This window comes from Patagioenas fasciata, chromosome 2, assembly GCF_037038585.1.
Source record: "Patagioenas fasciata isolate bPatFas1 chromosome 2, bPatFas1.hap1, whole genome shotgun sequence".
Lineage (NCBI taxonomy): Eukaryota > Metazoa > Chordata > Aves > Columbiformes > Columbidae > Patagioenas > Patagioenas fasciata.
Genome location: NC_092521.1, coordinates 43,897,922 through 43,925,066, shown reverse-complemented (window position 1 = coordinate 43,925,066; position 27,145 = coordinate 43,897,922). Strand labels below are relative to the sequence as shown.

The following is a 27,145-nucleotide window of genomic DNA, read 5'->3' as shown; positions in this document are numbered from 1 at the left end:
AAATACGCTGGCAATCAGTTGGCCCATTTACATACAAATGACTTATTTCTGATAATAATATAGATATAAGCATTAGAATAAAGACAGAAATACTGGTCCTGGAAAGAAATCGAAGAAATGTGTTCTGTGATAACTACCTTCTCTGATTTTTTTTTTTTTTTTTTTACAGTGCAAGACATATGCTTGTGTTTTGGAGAGTCATCTTATGGGACTTACCATTGACTTTAGCATGGGCTTTGTCTGTTTTGATGCTGCCACAAAGGTAAAATTCTAAGACTTGTTGTCATCATTTTATTATTATTTGTCTTTATTTCTTATATTTTGTGATAAGTAGTACATCCTTACAATGTACGTATTTTCACCAGAGATCATCTCATGTCAAATCTCTCCTGCTTTAGTTTGAACTCAGAAATTATTTCTAAATGGTGTGAAAAGTTGTATTCTGTGATGTGCTTGTTATTGACAAGTCAATACCAACATCAATCTGAAACAGGCATCAGGTCTTCATTCTTTAACTTCACATGGAAGCCCAGAGTGACTCAGTTTGATGTTTCTTTAGCTAGCACATCTTTGCTTTTGAGAGGAAACAATCTTCTTGGTTCAGGCTGATCTGTGAGCTTTGACAAGAACTTGACTTTTTCTTCTCCTGTTTCATGGGTGGGAGTGTGTATTTTTACAGAAATTCCTAGTCTATGTTTTAGATATTTTAGTTCAGGTGTCTGTGAAAAGATAAATCAGCCATAGTCTGTATGTCTTATGTTTTTCCCATCAGTGTTAAAAAAGCTCAGTGCACTTGATGAAATAGTTTGCTACGTCAATTGCATCCATTTCCAGATTATATTAATGCAGGTCCAAATCTCAGTAAAATCTTTGAGTGCCTATGCATGTTTGCATTTACAATAATTGCTAAGAAGTACTAAAATGTAAGCAGGTGTGAGAGTCAGTCTGAAAATGGAACAGTACTTGCTGCAGGCTTTATTGTTACTACTTGACACTGCTGTTACGGAAGAACATGAAATAATTTTTCTGAGTTGCACTTCTCTTCAGCATCTGTTTTCCTTTGAGATGATATAGGTGAAGGTTGCCACCAGCAATTACTGAAAATTCCTTTTTCTCTCCAGAATATACTCCTATCCTCTGTCTTAAGTCAACCCTTCCCAACACATTACTCTACTAATCAGAACCCTTTTATACTTCCTACTTCATTCCACTGTTTGTTTTTGGTTTTTTTTTTGCACAAAGTGTGGTGAATATGAAGTTCAAATACTTGTGTATACATATTTATTTTTATTAAGCAAATAGTCTTGTATGATTCATCAGTGAAATACATGATTGTCAACTTAGAATGTATTACACAAAATATCAGTTAAACAGAATTAAAATGCAGTGGCTCAGAAAAAAATGTGTAAGTTTCCCCCCATGCTCCAATAATAATCTGGCAGTCCTTTTGTATAAAGGTGATTTGCATCTCTTTCAAAGCTCTTGAATATCTCTGATTCTCAAAAGACTTCAGACTCCCTCAAAGCCATTTTCTGCAGTACAAGCACACACCGAATTTCACGTAGGAAAGTACAAGCACAACTGCATTCATACACATTACATTGGCTGAAGCATATAGTACTCTTTTGGTGTGTCCATAGAACATGTATGGCAGATTTCCAGATATAGAAAAAAAGCTCTAGTAGAGATATAACTTCACTGTCTTACTTTCTCAAACTAGTCACTATGCCTTTCCACTTGTACAAAATTTCTGGAGACCTCATCTTGGTGAACAATATTACAATAGATTCTTCTTTGCCCTCACAAAGAGGTGGGCTTTTTTTTTTTTTTTTTCTTTCATAGCAAAGAGCAGAAAAATATTCCAAGTATGGAGAAGAATGGAGAAAGGGACATGCTGATAAAGCTCAGGAGTCCGTATAGGAAGAATCCTGAAGGCTTAAGGGTTTGTTTCCATTTTCTTTGATACAGAAAACCAGGCAAGCAGAGAGTACATTTTAAGATAAAGACACTGTGTTAAAAATGCCTGATCTATTAGATGGCATGCATACCAGAGACATGCACATACTAATCCATTCATTAGCCGTGGAGAAGCTGTACATTGGAAATTTGAGAAAAAAAATGAATAGCAATAACTGAGGCTGTAAAACCCATTGCAAACATAATATGAAGTATGAAGACAAGGCCTTTTTTTTTTTTTTTCACCTCACTTACAAATCAGACATCCACAAATGGAGTTTTTAAAACATAAAAGAAGAAGAGAAAAGAAACAATACTATATAATGCCATGTAGTACATTGCCAATGACTGCTATAGTTTAAATTGTCAAAACACATTTTAATGGATGCCTAAATAGGAAAACCATTATCTATTCTCCATCATTTTACATAAAGATAAAGGTCACCATTCTTTGAGTCAAAAATTTGTTCAAATATCTTCATTATGACAATGGCAGGTGTAGGTTGTATTTAGGCTGGTAATATTCTTCAACAATATTACTATACTCTCATAAACTAAAACATAAACTAGAAGTGTTTAGCCACAAAAAATGAAAAATCTTATTTCTCCACCTAATGAAGGAGTTTCTATAAATCAAGAGTTCAAAGTCTGAGAAAACAATAAAAAAAGGAAATCAGTTTGTAGGACAAGGAAAACACGAATAAAATTTAAGTTAAATTACCTATATCTTATGAATATTTACACATACATTTGTGCATTAAGACTCTACAGAAGTCCTAGAAACTGTCACATGAATTAACAAACTCAGTATTAAAGATGAAAACGCTATTTAAAATGTCATACCGTTCATTAAAAATATTTAAATATAATTCTTTATAAATTTTAAGAATTTTTATGATCAGTATTTCAAAAGTCTTTCAAAGTCATTGTAGTACAGAAATTTTCTTCAGTCATGGATTTCATCATTCACAAAATGTACCTACCAACAAAGCATGTTAACATGTTTGCTGACAATAGCAGTTATACCTCTTTCACTACATAAGATGTAGTTCCAACTGCTCTGCCCTGAGCAGGGACACCTTTCACTAGGTCAGATGGCTCAAAGTCTCATCTAACCTGGCTTTGAACACTTCCAGGGGTGGGGTAAAGTCTCTGGGCAACCTGTTCAAGTGCTTCAACACCCTCGTCATAAAAAAATTTCTTTTTTTATATCTAATCTAAATCTTCTAATCTAGGTCTTCAGTAAATTGATGTCTATTTTATACTTAGCACGGTGTTCATGGTATTAGAAGTTTTCTTTCTTAATCATTACTGAACTAACTATGAACTATTTTCAGTAATGAATGATCACTGATAAACTGAAGTAAAGCCAAGTTCTTCAACTCATTATTTTAACAGTTGTTCAGCTATTCCCATATTCAAGTTACTTAAGCAATCAAACAATAATTAAATTTTTTTTCCCTCTTACATTTCAAGTTAATAGGGTTTTTTCCAACATTCCTGACAAATTGCAGTCAAAATGTGACAAATGTTCTAAAACTCAAACTCACTACGAGTGCTCGTAAATGAGTTTATAGAGGGTAATGACTCCCATTATGCTTATGGTTTCCAGTCAAAAGCTGTACAACTCTGTGTGGCTTGTTTCCTTGTTTACTGTCATTTAATGTTTATATAACACACAACCATGTACATTGAAATTGCAAGCCGAAATTAGTAGCTAAAAGCTGTCATCTGTGCTAAATGTATTTCAAGTCAAACATATTGTATTTCGATAAAAATGTTGTTTCTGTGTCTGCACAGACCTATGATAAATGCCAGTATACAAAGTATTAAACCAAGTTCTTCAGAACAAATATGTGCTGTGATGTGATTATAACTGCACTGACATAAATCATAGCTGTTTCTGCTGCATATCCCCGGCTTTCTCTTATTCATTTTCTGATGGATAGCTCTTACAGCCAACTGCAGTTTGTAATTTGAGCATTTGGTATGTTGCTTTGTAATAAACCATTGTGACTTCCTGAAGGAAGAATGAACAATTTTTAAGACTGCCTAGTTACATCTGCTTCCTCCAACATTTCAGAAAATATTTCTTAGTTCAGCTGAACAGTTTTTAAACTACCAAATGTAATTACAGACAGACAATAATTTCTTTCCCTGCACATTAAAAGGTAGCAACATGTGTACTTGTGTTCTTGTTCTTCTGCAGCACTTTCTGGAGCCAAAGCTCCAGTGCAAGTGTCTTTTTTTTTTTTTTTTAATTAATGATGTGTAGCTTGAAAGAGAACTGCAACATATAGGCCAATGACTAGTTTCTCTCATGTAGTTCTTCATTTGCGTACATGGAAATTTAAATCTGATCATTGGTGAGTGTCCCCATAGCATCTCTTCCACTGGTGACTTCTTCAAAAAATGTCCACCAACTTTAAAGCAATTTCATTTGCATTATTTGAAATACAAGATGTCTGTACATCCTTATATTGACCTTCCCTCTTTCTTTCTTGCTGGTGTTCTCCTAAAAGTGAATTTAATTAGTCTTTGAGAATACTTTTCTCTTGGCTGCCTGATTTTTTTACAGATTCTGTTGAGTTAGCCCTTCCATTACAATGTGTCTTATTACACAGCCTCCACTCCAGACATAATTTTTCTTTTGAGATGTTTCAGATTCTAAATGCTGTTTTGTTTTGGTTTAATTATGAAAATTCCAAAAATATGTAAAAATTTCTGTTGCAGTGTTAGAAGTTATAAACCATATTTTACCCCAGGTCATATTTGTAGCATTGTGTATCAATGTCTACTGGGGAAAACATTTTTCCTAAATCCTGTACAATTACAGCACAGCAACTCAGTGTTCAGGGCCAGGCTGGATGGGGCTTTGAGCCACCTGATCTAGTGGAAGGTGTCTCTGCCCATGGCAGGGGAGTTGGAACCAGATATTCTTTAAGGTCTTTTGCAACCCAAATCATTCTATTATTCTATGATTTCTCTAACATTTGCTATTATATAGACATCAATGTTTTAATGAGCAAATATAGCTCTTTTGTGGATGATTTATGTTAGTATAGGCATATACAGATATCATGGTAAGCATTTATAAATAAGCTTTTGTGGCCTGTGTAGCCACCTTAAGAATTAAGGATGGAGACTGATAGATTAAGAAGCATAACAAGATGTGTGCAGAAGCTTTTCTATCTACTATTCTGAAAGTGATCCAATGTATAAAAGTATTTACTCAAGTTACATTCAATAACTTATTTTTAACATGAGTCTAACAAAAAAAAATATGCTCTTCAAGTGTAGATGTGTATGGGTGTATATACATGGACGTATGTATGTTATATATGTTTCCGTTTATACTGACATATTCATTACAATTATTTTCTATAATGTATATTTGCATCATAACTTGTATGAATAATACATGTATGGATATGTGTGAGTGTACATTGCAATATACCTAACTGTACAAAGTGCTATGTCAGTACTCCATCAAATTTACTGCTCCTTAAAGCAGCAGTCAAAAATATATATTTGCCAGAAGAGAAAATAATCATCCCTTAAAGGACTGAAAATAAAGTGCTGCTGAATTATATGATGATTCTAGAACAAGGCAACAAAAACCTCCGTAATGGCCCATAAGGTGCATATCAACAGAGCTCAATGCACCTATCACCTGTTCTCTCATGGACAACCTGCACATTTCATCAAAAAAGAGAATACATTGTAAACAAGAAATAGCATTACAATATATTTAATTTGTTTTTAATACTAAAAGGCTACTAAATAACACAGAATGGAATTGCTCTTAATTTGTTCAGGAACAAACTCCGTGCTTCTAGGGATAAATGCATTGAGGTCTCTCTCTTCATACAACATGTCGTCTTCAAGCATAATGCAATAAAACAGCACGTAAAAAAAACCCTGATATCCAAAGTTCATTAATAGGGAAGGCAGAAGGAAACCAGACTCACTTTGGGGTGGAAATTTAATAATGTAACTCTTGTGAACATATAGTTATTCCTTGCTTAGAATCGGAAATGTTGAACAGATAACTACTATAACTTTCATATAAACCATCGAGCATGGTTTGTACAGTCTTATGTATTGTGGCTAGAAACAAACAAATGTTAGTAGGTTATCCATCAGTACTAAGCAAGTAAACAGTAGTCTTTTAACAATCAATGTAACTTCAGTAATGGACAAGAAGAGTTATTTTATTCAGGGCTGATTTTCTTGCTTTTTTCCTTTCTCATTTTTGTTCTGTATCTTCTGTGTCCTCTCCTGTCTTTCTCTTTACAGTTATAAAGTTACAACAGTTGACAAAGGAAATTGTCTTGAACTATAATTCTTTTGTAGTAAAACACTCTCCAGAGACCAGTAACACAGTAGAACCGAGCATGAACAAGATTTCAATCCTGCTTAGTTCCCTATTGCTGCTATCAGTATGGATAAAGCGTCACTTTGAAAGAATGCAATCCTTCTCAATTAGGTGTGAGACAAACAACCAAATTAAGGTGTATCCCAGGTGCCCAAAGACCCAATTACCTCTAGTCTTGAAAATAAGGACCTACAAGGCATCTGCTCTTGATTTAGTTTGACTTGTAGGAGTATCACTTGTTAGTCAGATGACAACATTAGCTCCAAAGGTGTCAGTTGAAATTTAGCATAATTCCGTAATGTATATGGTAAAAAAAATACCTTAAAAAGCTAAACAGAAGAATTATTTTATCAGTCAGAGTATCAAGAATAAAGGAAACTGTGTTGGAAAACATGCAACTACATGTTTTTGAAGATGCGGTGGAAAAGACAACAAAGTGCTTCCTTGAAATTAATATTTGAAAAGTGACCTCTGACATTCTTTCCTTAACAAAGATGGTTTCTTTATTTTCTCCGCCATTTACAGGTGATCTGACATGGAGCTGTCTAATAATTATAAAACAATGACAGACTTTGAGCTTTTTTCCAAGTATCCTACCAAAAACCCAGTTTCTTTTACTATTATGTAGCAAACCCTATATTATTGAAAGTATAAAGAAAACCGGTATTTAGTGATATGCACTGGCAAGTAAAATGATGCCATTAAAGTATGTGGTGCAAACACTATTTCACAAGTTCCTTAAGCATAAATGGTCTTTTTACAATAACAGAATTGATCCGCAGTGCATAATCCAATATAGAAGAGGCAAGACTGTTTAATAATGAATTTAAGATAGTTCATCACTGAAGCCATAAGACACAAATTAATTCTTTTCTGGTAGGAGACTCTCAAGTTGACAAAATACAGCTTTTCTTTCCTAATGTTGATGCAAAATGCCCAGTATATCCTTGTTAAATCCTATAGCTATGACAGACCCTTGGATTAGTCAGACACTCATATTTCTATGCATATTCCTTAGCATATGGTAAGACACAAAACAAAACAAAACCTTAACCTATGCTCTCAGTCATACCCTAAACTAAGATAATTATGATACATTGTCACTTTTCTGAAAGCATTATCTAGATGGGAAGTGATCTTGTTTTCATTGCACTATCAGGAAAAAAATTTCATCAACATTGTATGTAGTTTAGTCTAGTATTCTGAAATAACAGAAATGAATAGTAAACTGATATATGATATAATTTTGAAAATATTCTCTAAGGTCCTTTGCAGAATATTTCTTCTAGATTTAGCACTAGTGCTAAGAATAGAAACAATATAACTTTCTTGATTTGTGTTACTGTGACGAACATCAGCAAAATATTACAGGTACTGAAGTCAGTATCTTTTCTTCCATGTGCCATTTATGTATTGCATTTACATCTCATCTATAAAATGAAATATGCAAGCAGAGAGCATTCGTGGGTAATTATAGCAAATCAACACTAGCAGAAGATAATAGTCAGTAATTTAGTTACAAAGACTAGAACAAATGAGTCCCAGATGATTACTTATAAATAAAATATTTCTCATTAAAAAGTTTTGGAGAATCTTGGTCCCACATATGTCAAAGGAAAAAAAAATCCTATTAATTTTAGTGAAGCCAGGATTTCATTTTTTGGTGACTTGTAATTGCAATAATATAATATAATCTCCAGAGAAGTCTTAAATCTAATTTGTTGACTTGTCTGCACTGTTTATTTGTTTGCATTACATTCTGATATTCTTTGAAGTTAACTTTATTACATGTTATAAAATGTAAAACACAACCTAAGTGATCTGTGAATAATAATTGAGAAAAGAATATATATCTTATTGGTTGTTCTCAATGTTATGCATTGTACATATAGTAATTATGTTAGGATTTCCTTGACCACAGCAGATGTATGCAAATTATGAAGCCAGTGGTAGTTTCAGTATATGCTATTAACTTGGTCACCAGTTTCTAAATTGGACTACTTGCTGTTATTCACAAGTTCTATCTCTACTCATGGATTGAGAGTTCCTTTTTAAAGACAGTAGGTACTGCATACTGAGTTCTCCCCTTGGTCTTCCATGAAGGTATGATAAGGTTGTGTGCCTTGACTTGAGAAGCATATCAGGGTCCTTGGGAGTAGCTGATTCCAGCATCTACCACAGAAACTTTTTGAATTTGTTTGCAATTTGCACTTCAAAAGGAATTGCTACCTGGTCCATCTGTCAAATCTAATTTTGGACAAACAAAAATTTACTGCTTCCTAAAAATGCTGCATATAATGCTGTAAAATATTCTCAGTGATTCTGGTTATACACAGTTACTAAGGATTATACAAGAAAACATGGAAAAATGATTCACTTGGCTTTGGCAATGATATAGACCAGTGACCCAAAAGATGTCTGTTCCTAGTACAGGAGAATTAGCCTTTAAAATTAGAATTCAGAACAGTCACCACAGCAAGCACTGTGGCCATGAAGTCAGCCCATAGGAACATCGAAGATAACAATATGTGAAATTCTCTCATGTGTCTATATAACTGCCGCAATTACACACCTCTATGAAACTGGGTGCTTAGGTGAATAGGTCTTGCTTTTTCTCTCTGCTTTGGCACCATGAGCTCTGGTCCCTGTTCACTGCGTAACGAACAGTTCACAGTAATGAACAGTTCACAGTAATGAACATTAAAAGAAAAAAAAAACAACAACCCAAAACCAAACAAAAACAAACAAACAAATAAAACCAACACCCAGAACACAGGAAACCACAATGTCCTGCTGGAAGAAGTGCAGTCTTGTTGGGATTAGTCTCAAGAAGGATTTCATCCCCTCCACACTATAGACCTGAATTGCAATCAACTTAAGTAAGAGTCATTGCTAAACAGGACTCCCCAAAAGTGACGTTATGCATAAACTGAAGTGTGTTCTACAATCATGCCAGTGATGTGGTGTGACTGTCATTCTCTTTCCTCTGAGTGGGAATGAAAAGAGTGGCAAAACTGCATGGGAAATGCTGAAGTACTGCAATCCTGTACATTCTCCATCTTCACTCAAAATTAATCTGAGTGGGAATAAGAACAGGTATCACGGGATTTTGCCTGCCCATCTAAGAGTCCTTGTTACTACTGTACCTCTCTCCTGGCCTACCCATACATCATCAAAGAAGAGAAAAATGACAGCTCATTTTTTTTATTGTTGTTTTCCCGAGATAAAGAGACCATCAATGCCCTTTGCATCTCTCATCTAGGAAATGACATGCTTAATTAGATTTCCTGTTCCTCTAGAAAAGCAATTGTCTTGATCTTCTGACAAGATTACTTGAGTTACATAGGTCTATAAAAAGAGGAGTTTAAAATATAAGTAGGAAGTTTGGCCACCTGTATGCTATACTGGTTTGGTTTGTTTTGTTTTAACTCACTATCTACAGGACATAAGTAAGCATCATTGATCAAACAAGGTGAAAGGAATGGTACACACTTAGAGATGAGAAAAGCTACTCTATTTTCTGTAGCACAGATTGGTGGGCTCAGGGAGACGGCATTTGGAACAAATATGATAGTTTCGCACAAATTGCCAAATTCCTATAGTTTACCTGAAACAGAATGTCCTTACCTCTGTTTACGATAGATGGGAACTCACCTTTCACATGCACACAGAGAATGAAAGTGGTACTGAGATTAGGTTTTTTTTACCTGGAAGGATCAAATATATAAAGAATTTGCGGGAAAATAATTTTAACGCTTGCTTTGTCTACTATATACAGTTAAAATACTTTCCTTTTGGTTCTTTTTCCTCTTCAAGTTACTAACACAAACACAACTAACTATTTAGCTTGATGCAGGTTAAAGATTGTTGCCAGCTCATTAACATGAAGATATCAACACATCCTGAAGCAAAGGGACCTGCATAGCTTTAAGACAGTTAAAAATTTGACCTCCCTTGTGTTCTGTTTAATTTCAAGTAGATACTAAATCATTCATAGATATAGACAAAGGGCACAGATAGAAGTGTTGTCCTCTGCCACTGAGAGATAGTCATTTACAAATCCTTAGACAAAAGAAATGGAACAGCACTTCTTTCCATAAGTTCCTGTATTGTCCAGTGCATGTGAAATTAACGTCTTCTCAAAGTAACAACACAATGTGATTGACGATGGCATTATAATTATGTAAAATACTACTGAAATCACAATGAAAAATATCAGTGCTTCAAAATATGGGAAGGGGGAAGATGTCGTTAAGTGAGGCTAAAAAGACTTAAAAAAAGTAGCTCTTTTCCAATTTTGAGCAAAGCAGTATGAAATGTATTTTTTCTACACAAGTCACCATTAGATATATCTAAAAAGTATTAGAAGATCTTTTACTAACCAACTGTAAATTTTAATTGCATGTTTATTCTGTAGAGCAATCTGTCTTTTTTTTTTTCAACAAGACACAATGTAATTCATAATATAATTACATGAGTGGCCAGTGATACCCTTAGAATTAATGATCTGCTCAAATTCCTTATGAGAGTTCTCATAAGTAAACTCAAAATCACTGCTCATTACAGGGTGTGCTTTTGTTATTTTATAATTTAAAAATATATATTTGTTTTTAATTTTATATGTCCATTATGTTAATACAACTAGCTTTTTTAATGTGGAAAGAAAAAGAGAGGACTTCTACAACAGATTTCCACTTCAGATGGAGTAGGAAATCCATGGATTGTCAGAGAAAAAAAATATTTACTTTTTTTCATGACATTGAATTTACTAATCCTACCTTTTTCCTAATTGGGATTAAATATAGATAAAAGAATTGCAGAGTAAATTTCACAAATGTCATCTGACAGATCTGAATCAGACACTGCCAAAGTATAATAAATTCATATCATCAAAGGAACATCAGACCACATGACACTGAATTGATTTAATTAAATACAATTTTCAATTGTATCTACACTGGCTTGCTTGTGTATGTTTTTTAATGTGTTTTTGTTTTGTTTTGTTTACTTTTCCTCTAGGCTGTACTTTGGAGGTACAAGTTTTCCCAGCTCAAAGGTTCTTCAGATGATGGGAAGAGCAAAATAAAATTTTTGTTCCAAAACCAAGATACTAAACAAATTGAAGCAAAGGTAAAAACAACACATCGTTTGGGGCGGGGGGGGCTGCTTTTTGGGGGCGGGGAGAGTTGTATGTTTTTCGGTTGGTTGGTTGGTTTGTTGGTGTTTTTTTTTTTTTTTAATGTGTGTGTTTTGTTTGTTTGTTTGTTCGGGGGTTTTGTTTTGTTTTTTCTTTTTAATAAAGGCAATGTACATTGAAAGCAGTTATCAAAGCAGCTAGAGGAATGGAGGAGTAAATTAAACTAAATTACTTAGAAGTATCACATCAATGTACAAAGCCAAAGAATGCAAAGAAAACCAAAGAAATTCCAAGAAAAGAAAAAGGAGTCAACTGCTTGGATTTTTGCTAGCTTAAAGTATTTTGCAAGGTGTAATTACATTTATAAATAATAATTAAAAAATAACTTGCCACATACGTTTTTAGGCATGTTTGTCAGCTCTCCTCTTCATCATTTTTATAAAGCTGGCTGAGAGTTTGAATGCCTTGTTTTTCACTTTATGTGAAGAAATTGTGCAAAATATGTAATTAAGTCAACCTAGAGACAAATCCCAGCAAAGGTCTAAAATCTGCTTTTATTTCTCATAGCGAAAGTGTGTATTAAACACATATTCTCTTACAAGATTGAAGTTTCATGTCTGTGTCTTATTCAAAATCAGAAAAGTTGTGTTTACAGTTGTATTTTTGATACAAAAGTTCATTTATAAATAGAATAACCCTGAGAGATGTATGCTTAGTTTGATATATGTGTTTTGAGAACAGGGCATTTAATGTATGTAAGAAGTGATCTCCCAGGGTCTTTGATAACTGGAAGTGCCTTCGAGTCTAAATTAAAGGTCTTTTTGACTAGAATCCCAACTTTTGTATAAACCTAAACACTGTTTTCTTGGCCTTCTTTAAGTCTTGCTATACCATTTTTCCTGACTGGTCCAAGAGAAAATTGCTGAGTGAATATGATAACAATACAGTTTCATGAGCAAAAAGGAAATGGTTAAATAAATAGTTATCTAGAAGAGCTAAATATGGACAGGATAATAAAGTATGTAGAGGAAAAAAAGCATTGTATTTGGGGCAGTTGTGAGTTTAAATGGAAATAACTACATTAAGCAGCTATTTTTCATTCCTGGATGTCTCTTTATGCTTAGTATTAATTATTTTCTACCTAACAGCTATTTACTTGATTTTAAATGTTGTACTCAGTGCAATGAAGGTATGTAAAAGCTCCCATTAAATCAACAGTAATGTAATGTGGTGCACTGTGGATTTCAATACCTTCATGTTCTGCCATGTCTCAAAGATAATGTTTTCTTACTTCCAATTTTTTTCAAGTATTGTTTTAATAGTACAGAATTCTTTTAATCTCTAGTCAGAAAACATAACTTGATGTTGTGAGGATGATCTCATTGGAATCCATGAATAGGAAAACATTTCCTTTTTTTCAGTAAAACTAGAATACATGTTTAATTCTAAATTAATAATAATAATAATAATAATAATAATAATAATTAAAACAAAGTATGAATTCTAGATTTTGAAGAAGAATATTTTTTATCAAAATGTTTTCATGTTTTAAATAAAATCTGTCAGGTAAATCACTTTACAAGCCTTGGAAGTACTCTGGTAGCTTTATCGCACCTACCGTAATTCCCACTCCAACTTAATAGAGCTCTATTTCTGGGAAACTTCATCTTTCTACTTTTTATCAAGGTAGAAATACTACCTTCTACCTTATGAAGATAGAATATTATGAAAACTTGCTAGCATGCTTATTGATATGCTGTTATGCTCCCTGGTTGCTTCTTTTAATTATAAATTTAAATTTCCACATTGATCAATTTTTAAATAAAAATGTGTTACTTTAAAATAATTTTCTTGGTGATCAATGTATACCAATTATATAATAATCAAAAATGTCAGATTCTGTTGTCTTTGGAAGGTTCTACAGCATTTACAGTGAGCAGTTCTATCCATTCTGATTTGTTTACATATGAAGTATGTTGCTTAGTCTAAGAAACATAGATAAGTGTTGCTATAAAATGAATGTAGAGATCCATGAGCCATATTTTTTCAACTTCAGTTAGTTTAAAATTCTATGGATAGGCACCTTCAGTATCCGTTAAGCCTTTCATGGATTTAAAGCACAATACAACATGAGAAGAGATGTAACACACTAGCCTCTATTATTTGGGCTTTACTAACATTACGGAGTTAGAGATATAGCTATTTGGGGAACTCATGAGTCATTAGGAAGTATTAATCAGATTTTCAGAAATGCTCGTAATACCAAGGTTCATGCATACCGTATGCATTCTTCATTTGGAATCAGATTATGAGAATTTTGTAAAACATCTGTTAAAGGTTGTGATGAATATTCATGGCCACAGCTATCATCACCTGTCAAATGCAGCTCTGTTCTTCAGATGGCTGGGAGACCCACTGTTGTAAGGGGAAACAGCATAATTTTTCTTTTCTTTTTTTATGTAAAGTTAATTTTTTGCCAGTTATATTACATGATGAATAATCAGAATATAGTGAAATGAGAACTCACAGCTAAGAACAAAAACAAAAAATGGAGGAGGCATTGCCCAAATGTACTAAGGCTCTTCACTTCTGCATTTCCAAGCACTAATAAAGAAGCAAAGCATGGCAGGTAACTTTGACAGAGAGTACTTTTTCCTTCTTCATTGTTAATGATAACACACTCTATGCAGAACCTGCTAAGGTGTATCCACAGCTGATCTGAGACTCCTGCTTTTCTTGCCTCCAAGACCTGTTTTCCTTCATCTCCAGGTTTCAACTATGGCACTACAGTTAATGCACTATAATCCAGTTTCTCCCTGCAAATGTGAGGTCATCTAGACATAGGGGGGGTTTTGTTGGGTGTTTTTTTAGATAATATTGCTTTCATCTTGGTTGACAGCCAGCTGAATGTGAGCTGGCAATGTACCCAGGTGGCCAAGGAGGTCAGTGGCATCCTGGCTGGTATCAAAAATAGTGTGGCCAGCAGGACTACGGAAGTGATTGCCCCCCTGTTCGGGAACACAAGTCTTATGAGGATCGACTGAGGGAACTGGGACTGTTTAGCCTGGAGAAAAGGAGGCTGAGGGGAGACCTTAGCACTCTCTACAACTGAAAGGAGGTTGTAGGAAGGTGGGTGTTGGTCTCTTCTCCCAAGTAACGAGTGATAGGACGAGAGGAAATGACATCAAGTTGTGCCAGGGGAGGTTCAGATTGGATATTAGGAAAAATTTCTTCACAGAAAGGGTTGTCAGGCGCTGAAAAAGGCTGCCCAGGTAAGTGGTGGAGTCATCATCCCTGGAAGTGTTAAAAAGACACATAGATGAGGTTCTTAGCAACATGGTTTAGTGTTGGACTTGAACAGTGTTAGATTTACAGTTGGACTTGATGATCCTAATCATCTTCTCCAATCTGAATGGTTCTATGATTCTATATAATTCCTTCCTGTAAAATACGAGTTATCATTTACTATGCTGTCCATTTTGTGTATCTCATGCCATCCCAGATGTCTGTGATTATGGCATGTTGTATCTGTGAGATATCTTTCAGCTTTAGAATACTTATTCATTACCTAGAGAATTAAGAGTGTCAGAGTGCTTAGCTATTGAATTTTGATCCAAAATTTAGATATATTTTTTATTATTGTAGAAATAAACTTGCAGATGGAAATTGCTTGTAAAAAATAATTATACAGCAGTTTTTTAGATTTTAGCCATACTGTCTTCATAATTGTGAAGAATCGGGAAAAAATATTTTTTTGAGAAAAAATGAAGAACCACATGCATTCATCAGTCAGTTTTGGTTTGGTTTGGTTTGGTTCGGTTTTCAAACACACTTGGTCACCAGACTTTATATTCCTAAGTGATAGAAAGTCCTTCACTGACACTGAATAATTAATATTTTTATAAATGCTGCCAAATATTTTTACAGTGTGTTTCAATAGTTACAATTTAACCAGGCATATTTCTTTTCAGCTTGAAAATAATTTTAAATATTTACACATTTGCACTATTGTCTGACATACTGTTAAAATATTGCCTTTTCTTCTGTACAGACTTCATACAGATTTTTTTGTTTGTCTTCTTTGTAAGGAATATTATGTTACTATAAAGATACACATATGGTAGTATAAAAGATGTGTTTCCTTGTAGATTTAAGCAATTTCAGTCTGAAAAATCTGAACAGTAATTACCATAGGTCACAACAGTCAGTCAGTGGCAGAGTGCCTGTATTCAAATACCCAACTTAAAAGGTCTCTAAGGAAAGTCAAAGAGGTTTCTGAGAGGAAAACCACTTAGGGGCAACATTAATCACAGATACCCCCTAGACATTCCAATCTGTAGGTTATTTCCCAGCTGTCACTCTGCAGGAGATATTGCACTAGTTTGCACAGTCAGACAGAATTTTTCTGACTGAGAGCTACAAAATAGAGCTATCGGCTTGGCAGAACATGGACTCTCTCCTTCATTCTTACTGAGCTGCTCGGGTTGGGTTATAAAAAACAAGCATGGAGGGCAAAGCTTTCTCCTCATCTATAGGACACAGAGAGTCACCTTCCTATCTAGTTACCTGTTTATGTACCTACATATTTAGCTATAGTTTAATGATCCATTAGCATCTCTGCAGTATCACAGAGCTTCCAAAGATTAACACAATCTCAGAACTATAATATACACAGAGTGCTGTGCCCTTCAATTTTACCTGGCTAAGTATTGGACCACTGCAATAGTAACTGCTTTATATTTTTCTGACAGAGATGAAGAGTATCTTAAATCTATGCAAGATCCTCTTTTGAGATATATATATGCTCCCAAATATAGAAGTGTGTAATGTATATTAAAATCAGCATCAGCACATTTTTTCTTATTACATGCAATTTCCATTTTAATTTTTTAAGTAAATGCACAGATCAGTAATTCATGTGATCTGAGAATTTCTGTGCTTTGTAAAATGTATGTATAACTCGAAAGCTACACTTTTGTCTGTGCTTTCAGCTTTCTCAACTTTCAGAGCTTTTTCACAGCTCAACAGTTTTGTCAGAAAAACTCGGGCAAGGTCACAAAGCTGTGCTGAATCAGGTTAGCTTTTGTTCACAGACCAGCTCAAGCCCTAAGTTGAGTGTTGCAAACCCAAAGTGCATTCAAAAATCAGGACATCAGGATAAAGATCCAGTCAATTGCCTTAGCCTATTTGAATATGGAGAACAGAAGGGGGCAGAAATACAGTATCAGCAAAGGAAAAATTACAACTTAAAGGATTTAGCATTAATATTTATTGATTAATTAATACTACTTTAATAGCAATTCATGACAATTAATTTTTGCTTGAAATTAGCTTGTATAGAATCTAATCTTAAGTAAGACAAATAGCCTGAGTTGTAATGTGAACAAAATGCTCACTTTCAAGTGTTGCAAGATGTCTTGATGGATGTTTGCACCATTTTCCAGACTGATGTTTCCGCTAATTTAAAGTATATTCTCCAAAATATGATTTTAAATTAATACTTGTTCTTAACCTTGAGGGTTTTTCTGTGAGCATCACAGTCACAATGCTCTTGAAACTTAGCATATCATCTCTAAACGGGCTTTAAGTATGCATCCTCAGGATTTTTACAGTGTGATTGCTCAATTGCAGTGACTGCATTCTGAGTTCAAATTTCTGACCTGTGTTGGTTGTGTGATTTAATATTTTAGTTTCCTCTTATGTTGTACATGGATTATCTGTTAAATATCTACTTTAGATCAGATTCTATGCTAATATAGAAAGACCACATTTGATAAAAGAACGAAAATCTTCTCATATCAGCAGTTTATATATGGATGAAAATAAAAGATTTTTTTTCTACCCTGATCATGCTTACAAATTTACAATTGTGTGATTTTGAATATGTATTGATTATGTAGTTGTATCATTAATACAATGTAATAAGAGGATATGGTGTGTTTGTTTGGCTGGTATGGGTTGGTTTGTTTTTTTGTGGATTTGTTTTGTTTTGTTTTCCATCTGAGGGAACTCCCTCTTTTCTTTCTATCCCTGTCCTTTTGAACCAGACTTTCTTTGTGAAAGGATACTGGAATTCCCACACACTTCTGATCAGGCTCAATGACTGCATCTTTCTCAAATACTTTTCTTCCCACTTGTTGTCCTCTGCAGAAGCTGTTCATGTTCAGGATAATAATCTGGGAATGGCAGCAGTGGCAGCAATGTAGGGTGATAGTAGTTTGATCAAGAAATAGCATGAAAGGCAATATGAAGATCAAAGGGTATACTGATATTCCTAGGAGAGTAGGTTCTTAGGTGAAGTGTAGAGTCTGCAAGCTAGAATAGCAGTCCATTGTGTACTTTTAGATGGACAAATAGATGTGGCTTAAGTTTAGATTTCTTTGGTTTTTTTTGGGATTCAGAACATCTCCTTTTTACCAATGACAACAACTTTAATAGCTTCACTGCATATTCCTTCAGGTTTCTTAGGGTTTGCCTGCTTGTTTACTTGAAACTGGATGTGCAACACACAACACTGTGCTGGGTGAAAGAGTATTCAGACAAAAGGATGTCTGATAACAAAATATATATGAAAACAGCCAGGGGTGACCCGGTATGCACAAAAGCTTGTGGGTTCCACTCCATCTGCAGGCAGCAATGCAGATCTGTGGGCAGCAAAAAGTGCAAGATCTCAGCAGAAGTGAGGGAATGTTTTATCTGTCAGCAGCTCTACATGAAGCCTCATCTGTTCATTAAGCTTTCTTGTGACTAGGCTAATCTGCCAGGAAAGTGTTGCTCCTGATGGATCCCATTTCCATCAATCAGGCTCCTGTGAACTGAGCTGCCACCATTAATCAGCCCTGTATGTACCCAACACATACCAATCAGCCTACTGTGTTTCACATTGCTTTAATTTCCAGCTAAATATGCATGTCTACCTTGAAATAGGAATAATGTTTAATGGCAAATAATAATCTAGTGTTTGCTGAACTTCTTAGTGCTCGTCTCTGCAGTCAAGTTAATTTCTGCATTGCATCATTACTATCAGTAACAGTAAACCAATGGGACCTTTAGAGACTGTTCTGACACCTCACCCATTTTCCTTTAAGGTCCATTGAGCAATGAATCTTCCCAATGTGTTCCTGCTGCAGAAACACCTGTGATAACTGCTGGTAGTATTTGTACTAATGCACTGTGAAAATACAGTGTCCAGGAGCTGTAATTGTGATAGTAAGGACTCTCAGCTAGTAGGATTACCTAATGGACTTGAACAATTCTCAAACTGTAATATTTGTTTTAATAAGCTTGTCCTATTGAGGCATAGGAGGAAATGCAGTCCTTCTACAGATAACACACAGAATCACACAGGTATTTAAATGTTCCACTACATATTTATTCTCTCATCTTAAACTTCAGTTTTATTTTATAGCACCAAAAGGGTAAACAATATTATATTAATAGAAGACTGTTAAATGAAAATTAACCTAATTTCAATGACTGATAGTTCTTATTTTGAAATAGCTTCAATAATTCCTTGTTTCCTCATCTCAGAAATTCCATTTTTTTTTCCTATCTATAATATCTTTGAAACTGAGGAGGAGGGGGAGGTAGGAACCTTTGTCACAGTGATAAAATTACCCTTCTCCCAATATTTAAAAACGAAAATGTCTCTAAACAGATTTATTAAATAGACACAGATGGCAGGTTTGTGAAACTTGGCATAAACTTTATCTTCTTTATGGAGAATTGGCAGTTAAGGGAGTTTAAAGAAACTCATGGGATATTAAAAATTCATTTCTGAGCTTGTCCGAAGGACATCTGCTCAGGTTGTAAGAGAACTAAAACAAGATCCACCCATTTAGTACATCACTGGATGCTCTACACATGCAGCTGTCTGCTTTCAGGCAGTTGTTGTCTCTTGCACATGGAGTATTTTTGAATGCCTCCGTGAATTACGTGAAGCAATATCTACCAGGAAACCTCAAGAGGCACAAAATTTCAGTTTAATACCATTTTGAGAAATTTAACAATTTCTGTTGAATTTACAACGTTATAAGTATTCTTCTAAACAAAAACCAGAAATCCTCGGCACTACATAACCTGAAAATACCAGTGCTGGACAGAAAGATAAATCGAATATAACACAGATATTTATGACTGTTTTCATATTATAATGAAGAAATCTGTATAGGCAGTGAATCAAAGCAGAAAGATGGCAGCTTTTCACCACCACCCCTACACTTAAATGTATTCAAACACCTCAGTGTTTTCTTTCAAATATAACATATAGTGATTGGTTAAATGCCAAATCCAAAACACATACTAAAGACAACCTAAAAAAGATTGATCAGACCAAGTCAATTATACACAAAGGAGCAAATTTATATATGCAAAAAAAATGTAGTTTTTATTTATTTCCTCTGTAGTGGTGTCTAAAAGAGTCCCAGCTATTCTAATCACATGCTAAGCACCTATAAAGAAATGTCAATTAAAGAAGAAAAAGAACGAATTTTATAACTAATAAATTTAAAACATGGAGTCTTTTGCTTTTTTTTTTTTTCCCTGTCCAATGATGGTTGCCATCCCAATGAAAATGGATCCAGGATATCACTGTGTGATAGTAGCACTTTTTGAATATGTGACATGATGACGTAATGTAACATACGTGGAACTCAACATCTATTTCACACACAATAGTAGTCCAAAGATTTGTAGACTGTTATGGCGCAGTCCTCAAATTTCTGTCTAAATTAAATATACTGAAGTGCCAGATTTACATTAACCTGGGGGGAAAAAAAAAAAAAAATTATATGGTGTCACTTTCTTTCCCCTTTAGCAGGTAGGATGTCATATTTATATAGAGACAGTTAACTCAGAAATTTATCCGTCTTAATCTCTGAACAATTAATTACCAAATAGAGATACTTTAGTGTCTAAGTCCCTATAATGGAAAATTGACAGGAACATTAACAGAATTACATCAAACTATTAAAATTATTTCTCTTCGAACAGCAGTTCATGCCTGGCTACATGTTTGTGCTCTTTTGTTTCATGTTTAATCTTTTTGTTTTCATTTCCAGGAACTGGAGTTTTCCAACTTGTTTGCAGTCCTTCACTGTATCCACTCATTCTTTGCAGCCAAAGTGGCTTGTTTGGACCCTTTGTACGTAGGCAGTCAAGCCACAGCTTCTGCTGCTCCCACAACTTCTGGTACTGGCAAATTAAAGTATGCTACTTGACATCTCACAGTACAGCACTGCCGCTTAACAAGACATAACAATGTATAAATATTCATAAGATGTAGACCTTTGGCGAACCATGCACATGGAAAGCAGTCCTGGAGGCAAGACATCTTGCAGCATCAGCAGATAAATGGTCACGTGGGATCATAAATTCGTCTCTGTTCTGCAAGACATCAGTAAATAATCCTACTCAAAACCCCAGAATAGGATTGATATGCTTTTAGTATGATCTGTTTGTACTTACATAGTGTTTTAAGCAACACTGGAAGCAAAGGGATAAATGACAAGATGAAGCACTTCAGTATTTAATAAAATTTTCAAATTGCTATAATAATACACAAATAGAATTGTCATTTTCCTGTTTTCAGATGTTTTTTTATGACTATATGCTAAACTCTGAGTACAAACCTATTACCCTATCATTATATTATAAATGACATAAGAGCAAGCAACAGCATATAGTACATGGTGACAAGGAGATAAGCATGAAAAGGCCTCTGTGTAAGTATCCCCTCAAATAAGAAAGCACTTTAAGCATCGTTGTAAATCCATACTTGTGTCCATATGTGGAGTCATGCTGCTTTTTCTATTTTGTTCCTTTAGTCTAATAATAACAACAACAAAGATATAGCCATATTGGACTGATACATTAAATAAAAAGAAAGCCACAAAAACCAAAACATCTTCCCATGACTAAATCCCTCTTCTTCAAGTAAATATTGTGAGATGAATTTAATTACAAATTAAGTGCAAGTGTGTAAAGTATCATGTCTGATATTTACTTCCTCCCTTTGTCAAAAATTATTTTCTGTAAATCTAACAGTCTATTTTTCAGCAGACTTGACAGAGAGAATCCACTTGGTACACTGTTTCCATGTTTAACCTTGATTTGACATCATAAGTAGAACTTCTGTTCCACTCAGGCTCCAAATAGACAACCTATGTTATGCTTGAAAAATGAGTCCACCCTTTGAAGTCTTAATAGTTGTTGGTTTTTTAATGTATATTCTTAGTAAAAGACAGGAATAAATTAAATAATCTGTAAAGAATAGATGACAGAATGCATAATGTCTTTGTATGTTATTACATCATTCTGAACCACATACTAGTTTCAGAGTATCATTTAATCATGAAAGCTGAAGGACTTGTAAATTTAAAATTAATAAGTTTATTTAAATATCATTTTTCAAAATAATTTAATTTTGTGCTATTAGACACATCAGTGAAGATTTAAAAAGTGGTGGGAACATGTGGAAAACAACAGAAAAGATGACGGATTTTTTTTTTTTGCCAGACAGCGTAAAAGAACCTAAAAACTGCAGGAAGAATGGTCATTGCAGTTACCGTGTATGCATAACATTTTACATAGTACTTTGTATGGTTCCTGTTTATTATATTGAAATCAAAACTACCTTTTTTTTTATTATTTTTTTCCACTTAAATTTGTTATAAAAGCACATAGCATGTAAAGGTTATGTACACCATCTGCCTTGTTTACCAGAAAGACTAATTCTGTCACATCCCTTTCTACATATCAAGATAATTAGAACTTCAAAATTGAAGCCAGAGGAAAGCTTTTTCAAAATAGCAACTATTCAAGATGCAAGGCAGGGGCAAAAGATGAATGAACTGTAGAGGCAAATCATGTCTCTGTTTTTTTGCTTTGCATTAGAAACATTTGCATTTATGTGTGTGAGAATATCCTTGCCTTGAAGAATAGCTGGTCTCACTTGATACTAGTTCCAAATAATCTGAAAATATACTTTCTGGGGACCTTTTTGTCAGTTGCAAATGCCTGTCAGTACAAGCTTACTTCTTATTAGTTCACTACCAAGGGTTACATATTTATTTTCTGTGCTAAATACAGTGAAATGATGTTGTAATCCAGCTATTAAAAGCTGTAAGTATCATAAAAATCCAACATTTTTACAGACATCATCATGTGTTTGTTTATATGAATTGCCCCTAAATAAGTGTGTCACATTCTAGTCTCTGAATGACACATAAAACTACTGTGACTGTCCAGGGGATCTCAAATTTGTTCCTGGGAGAGTACAAACCCCAGATATTTTGAATCCAAAGCTACAAGTCTAAGAGGTTTAAAGATGGTAACTCAAGCACTGTGTCCTTGTCAAGAAAGCATATACTGGAAATACAAATTTTGCAGAGCACTGCCAATGCTGAAAACAGAATCTCAGTATCTGTTAATGACAGCTCTCCTCTGTGCCCTCGAATCCTCTCCTTCCTTTCAGTGTGTTGCTGTGGCACTCAGCAATCACAGTGTTGGCATGTGCTAACATCTCAGTAAATACTCTGCTGACAATAGCAGAATCTAAAACTAATCAGCTGCCAGTTTAATGTGTTTCCTTCAGCTGTCCATGTTATATGCACAGTTGTACCAATGAAACTGAGAGTTGTTTAGTGAACATTTTTTAATGTGCTTAAATGAGCAAAACGTTTACCAAAGCTGACAGAAAGTATGTCATTGTAAATTGCTGTAGATTAAGGGATTCCATTATATGAAAAACCCCCACCCCAAAATAAAATAAAAAAATAAAATAAAATAAAAAATAACCCTTGTGCAGAATGGAACTAATGTCATGAAATTTTGGGACTCTACCAGGGCATCCTAGAAATCTCAGTCACGTATTCTGTTTGTAGAAGTGCTGAATTCATCAGCCTTTTGTAACTGAGCATTAAATAAGCAACATTTAAGAGACAAACATTAGCCTGTAAATTGATTTTTTGTTGTTGTTTTTCTAAACCCCTATATTTCAAATAGATAAACTAGTAGATAAAATCAATACTTGCATTTTCAATAAGATAAAAGTGCTGTGAGAATAGCCTTGACTGCAGATCAATGTTGGTTTGCAAATGCAGCAGGGGTTAGTGTACTGACCTCTCAGAATATTCAGAGGTGACTCTGCATCCAGGCTTGCCCTTTTAGAGCAAGTTAGTCAGAATTTCAGTCTTGAACCAAAGAAGGAAAATTTTAAACTCTGTGTTATGACTATTCTTGAAATAGCAAAATATAATTAGCAAACATATTAAAAGGCTATATTTTCATTTAAATCATAGTGAACTTCATATACATATGTCAAAACCCAGGCTTTATGCTGCAGTTTCTCATTTCACATGTGACATATAACAAATACAAGCATTTTGTAAGTCAACACAGCCCAGTGACAATGAAATAACACGAATGTAATGAACTATCAGCTTTTGCTAACAATATGTATGCAAATGAAAGCAAATTCCTTAACAAAAAAGAGCAAACCAACTCATAGCATAAAATGTAATTTGTTCTCTTTATGTCATAATACTCTTGAGTTTAATAAAAAAAATCTTTATAGTACTGTGCCTATTGATGTTATATAGTATACCAAAAACATGTACTCTTAAGTATAACTAAATATATTTGGTTTGATTTGCTTTGTTTTATGATGGAAATTTTAGATGATCTGACCTTCACAGAACTAAGCATATGCTAGGTTATACTGTTAGCATAATTTTATTATGAAAGTGTTGCAAATTTGAATACATGTTATTCTCGATTTCATCAGTGAATGACTATGTTTCATTTCCTACATCTGTTTAAAAGTACAGTTCTAGATTTTCAAAAGAGCTTTGCATTCCAGTAGAATGAAGGCACCTTTATAGTAAAAATCAGGAGGTTTTTAAATGTTGGCCATTTTATTTTGTTAATTAAGTGCAGCAAGAAGTTTATGGAGACAAACTGGTTGAAAGTGGGTTATTTTTTAAAACCAATAATTTGAAGTTCTGTCTGTTCAAACTAAAATTCATAAGAATGCAAACCAATAATACGTAGTATCCATAAGCTTTGGGATGAGAATCATGACAAATATTATTTTCCAAATTATTTCTTGATTCCACACAAATACATTTATTTACTTTGTGTGCATAGACTTTATCAGAACATTTCAAAGTGCATAGTTAAACATGAGTAGGTAGTTGTTAACACTGCAGCCTATTACTTTAAACGTGATTTGGTTTATTCAATGCCTTAAGACATTTCTTACATCAAACAAACTAGTAATAACTTTTTAAAAAAAGGCTGAAGAACTTGCGAATGTACAGTTGCTACCCTTAGAAATTCAGCAGCTTTGCTCCATATTGTCTAAGTATCCTCAAGTATTCCCTATGCCAAAAAGAAAGACTGATTTTCATTCTGGCATGGCAACTCCAAAGGAACTTTTTGGAAAACGTAATTTTATTAATATTAAAAACTGTTCCTTGTATTGTACTTTCCATTTCCTTACAGGGTCTGGTCCCTGAAAAAGTGTAGTAAAGGAAAAAAAGTTTACGCTCATATTAAAATGTTTAACCTTGAACAATTGTGAGTTCATACTTTGAACTCATATCTCTGACCATTGCTCTGTGATGGGAAACACGAGAGACTCAAACTCCTGAAATTTAAATGTCTGTCTTAGATGCCTAAAGTAGCACTTGTGTCTCTCAAAAGGGAAATACAAGGCAGGAATATAGTTTGGAATCACTGAAGGTTTGTGCATGTGTATGTGTCTCTAAGGAGACATGCTTCTGCGTTAGTGTTTTCATTTTATCAGGAATGTGCTTTTGAAGCCAGACTCCTGCCTGCTGCCACTCACTGTGCTGTTCTTCATATCACAGAGCAGTCTTTAAGCACATGAACGTGCTTTTTAGGATAAAACTAAATGACCATCACACCTATATGAGTTCCACGTCCTGGTGTGCTTTCAGACCATGTAGCCCAACTGAAATGTGTTCAGAGGAAGCGACCCTCTGAGATGCGTTAGCTCCTGATGCCAGCTGTTTCTGTCTCTGCAGCAGCTGCTGCTTATACACTGTGGGTGCTTGAAGGACCCTAGAAAGCTGAGCCTCTTAGTGTATCCCACTAGAGCTTGGTGCCTGAAGAGGTATGCTGCACTGTGGCAAGGGACAGAATGAGGCTAAAGAAGGCTGGTGAGTGCCCAGGACAGGTTATTCTGCATCACCTTTTTCCCTTACCACATCAGGACAATATTGACTGCAAGGAGCCTACTCCATGCTAGTCAGCCCTCTTCCTGCTGCATCTCTCTCCCCATCTATGGCAAACGCATACCTGAATATTTGCTTTACGGTCTCCAAGCTCACCTCCATCTTCCCTCAGCCCCTTTGCTCAGACAGGCACCAAAACTGTATTCTCAGCTACATAACAAAGCCTCTAAATCTCTTACATAGTCGGAGGACAGTATTAAGAATTATGGTAAGGGCATCCATGTGCAAGTAAGAGTGCTTAAGTGTGCAATTAACATTCAGGTTAAAGCAAGTGAAGTTGCACCTGAGCTTAAGTGCTTTCCTGACTTGGAAGGTTCTTAAGTGCAATTTTAGTACTAAGGTCTGTAGTGACAACACTTTTCTATTTGCTTGGCTCCATTTTCAGGAAGTTTAGCAAAAGTTCATATTCTGTTGGAATCATAAAGCATAGGAATACTGGAATAAAAATAAATTTTTGTTTTAATTGTGTATATTATTATAGTATATTTCATAATCTGTTAAAATACATTGAACAATATAAAACTAAATGTTCTCATTTACAAAACCTAGTCAGTTTTCCCTATGGTAAACATGACTTCCACTTTCAACAACTTTTTCCACAAGAATCCTAACTAAATACAATCGAAATTCTTTTATTATTCAGTATATACTAATATATAATGCATAGAGTGTGTGTGTGTATGTATGTGTGTGTGTGTGTGTATATTAGTATATACTAATGAAGATATTCAGTATATATTAGTGAGAGGTACATATTAGGCACAACTATAAAACAGAAGCATAAATCCATGAAGCTTTACATTTAGAAACTTAATCGTATAATACTATAAAGAAAAACATGTATATTAGTTGAAGAAATTGCTATTTTTGCAGGTTATACACAATCTGGATAGACAATAGTAAACTGATAAACATTAACTGATTTAGTATTTCATACCTCCAGGAGCTCTGATTTTTTAATTATTCTTATCCCTTTAGCATATTTGCAATATATGTCATAAGTTTTAATTTGTTATGGATAAAAATTACTGAAAAGATGTAATAGAAAGTGCTATATATTTTATAAATATTAAAAATTTAAGAAAAAACTATTCCAATTATTTATTTCATTTTTAGTTATGGTTTTGTGGTTGTTTGTAATATGTATTTGTGACAAACATGTCACTTAGTTGTTTAAGCTCATTAATGTACCACTAATAAAATGCTATCTTCTGTTTTGTTTTTGTTATGTTTTGTTTTGTTTCTTTTTGTAATGGAACATAACAGAAAAAATAGAAAATAAATATTTTTTAACTAATCTTTTGCATTTAGTCATACAGTGTATGAATTTATATCATTGAAAGCCAAGTGTGAGAGATCAAGAAAATACCTGAAGAACCTGGGGTAATAAAGTTATTTCGAACACCATGCTCAACT

The 27,145-nt window shown here is 34.2% G+C and overlaps 1 protein-coding gene across 9 annotated transcripts in view; it reads left to right on the top strand.

Annotated features, from left to right (window-relative positions):
* Nucleotides 1–26,776, top strand: part of SNTG1 (syntrophin gamma 1) — a 344,915-nt gene extending 318,139 nt beyond the window's left edge. For 8 of the 9 annotated variants that reach the window (XM_071804126.1, XM_071804127.1, XM_065832962.2 and 5 more), the window contains 3 exons: nt 170–262; nt 11,354–11,464; nt 20,531–26,776. In XM_071804126.1, the coding sequence (XP_071660227.1) occupies nt 170–262; nt 11,354–11,464; nt 20,531–20,689 (363 nt within the window). In that variant the 3' untranslated portion in view covers nt 20,690–26,776. Of the gene's footprint in view, nt 1–169; nt 263–1,842; nt 1,934–11,353; nt 11,465–20,530 lie in introns of those variants that run through there. The other variant, XM_071804128.1, reaches the window with a different exon arrangement.
* Nucleotides 26,777–27,145: the final 369 nt, after the last annotated feature.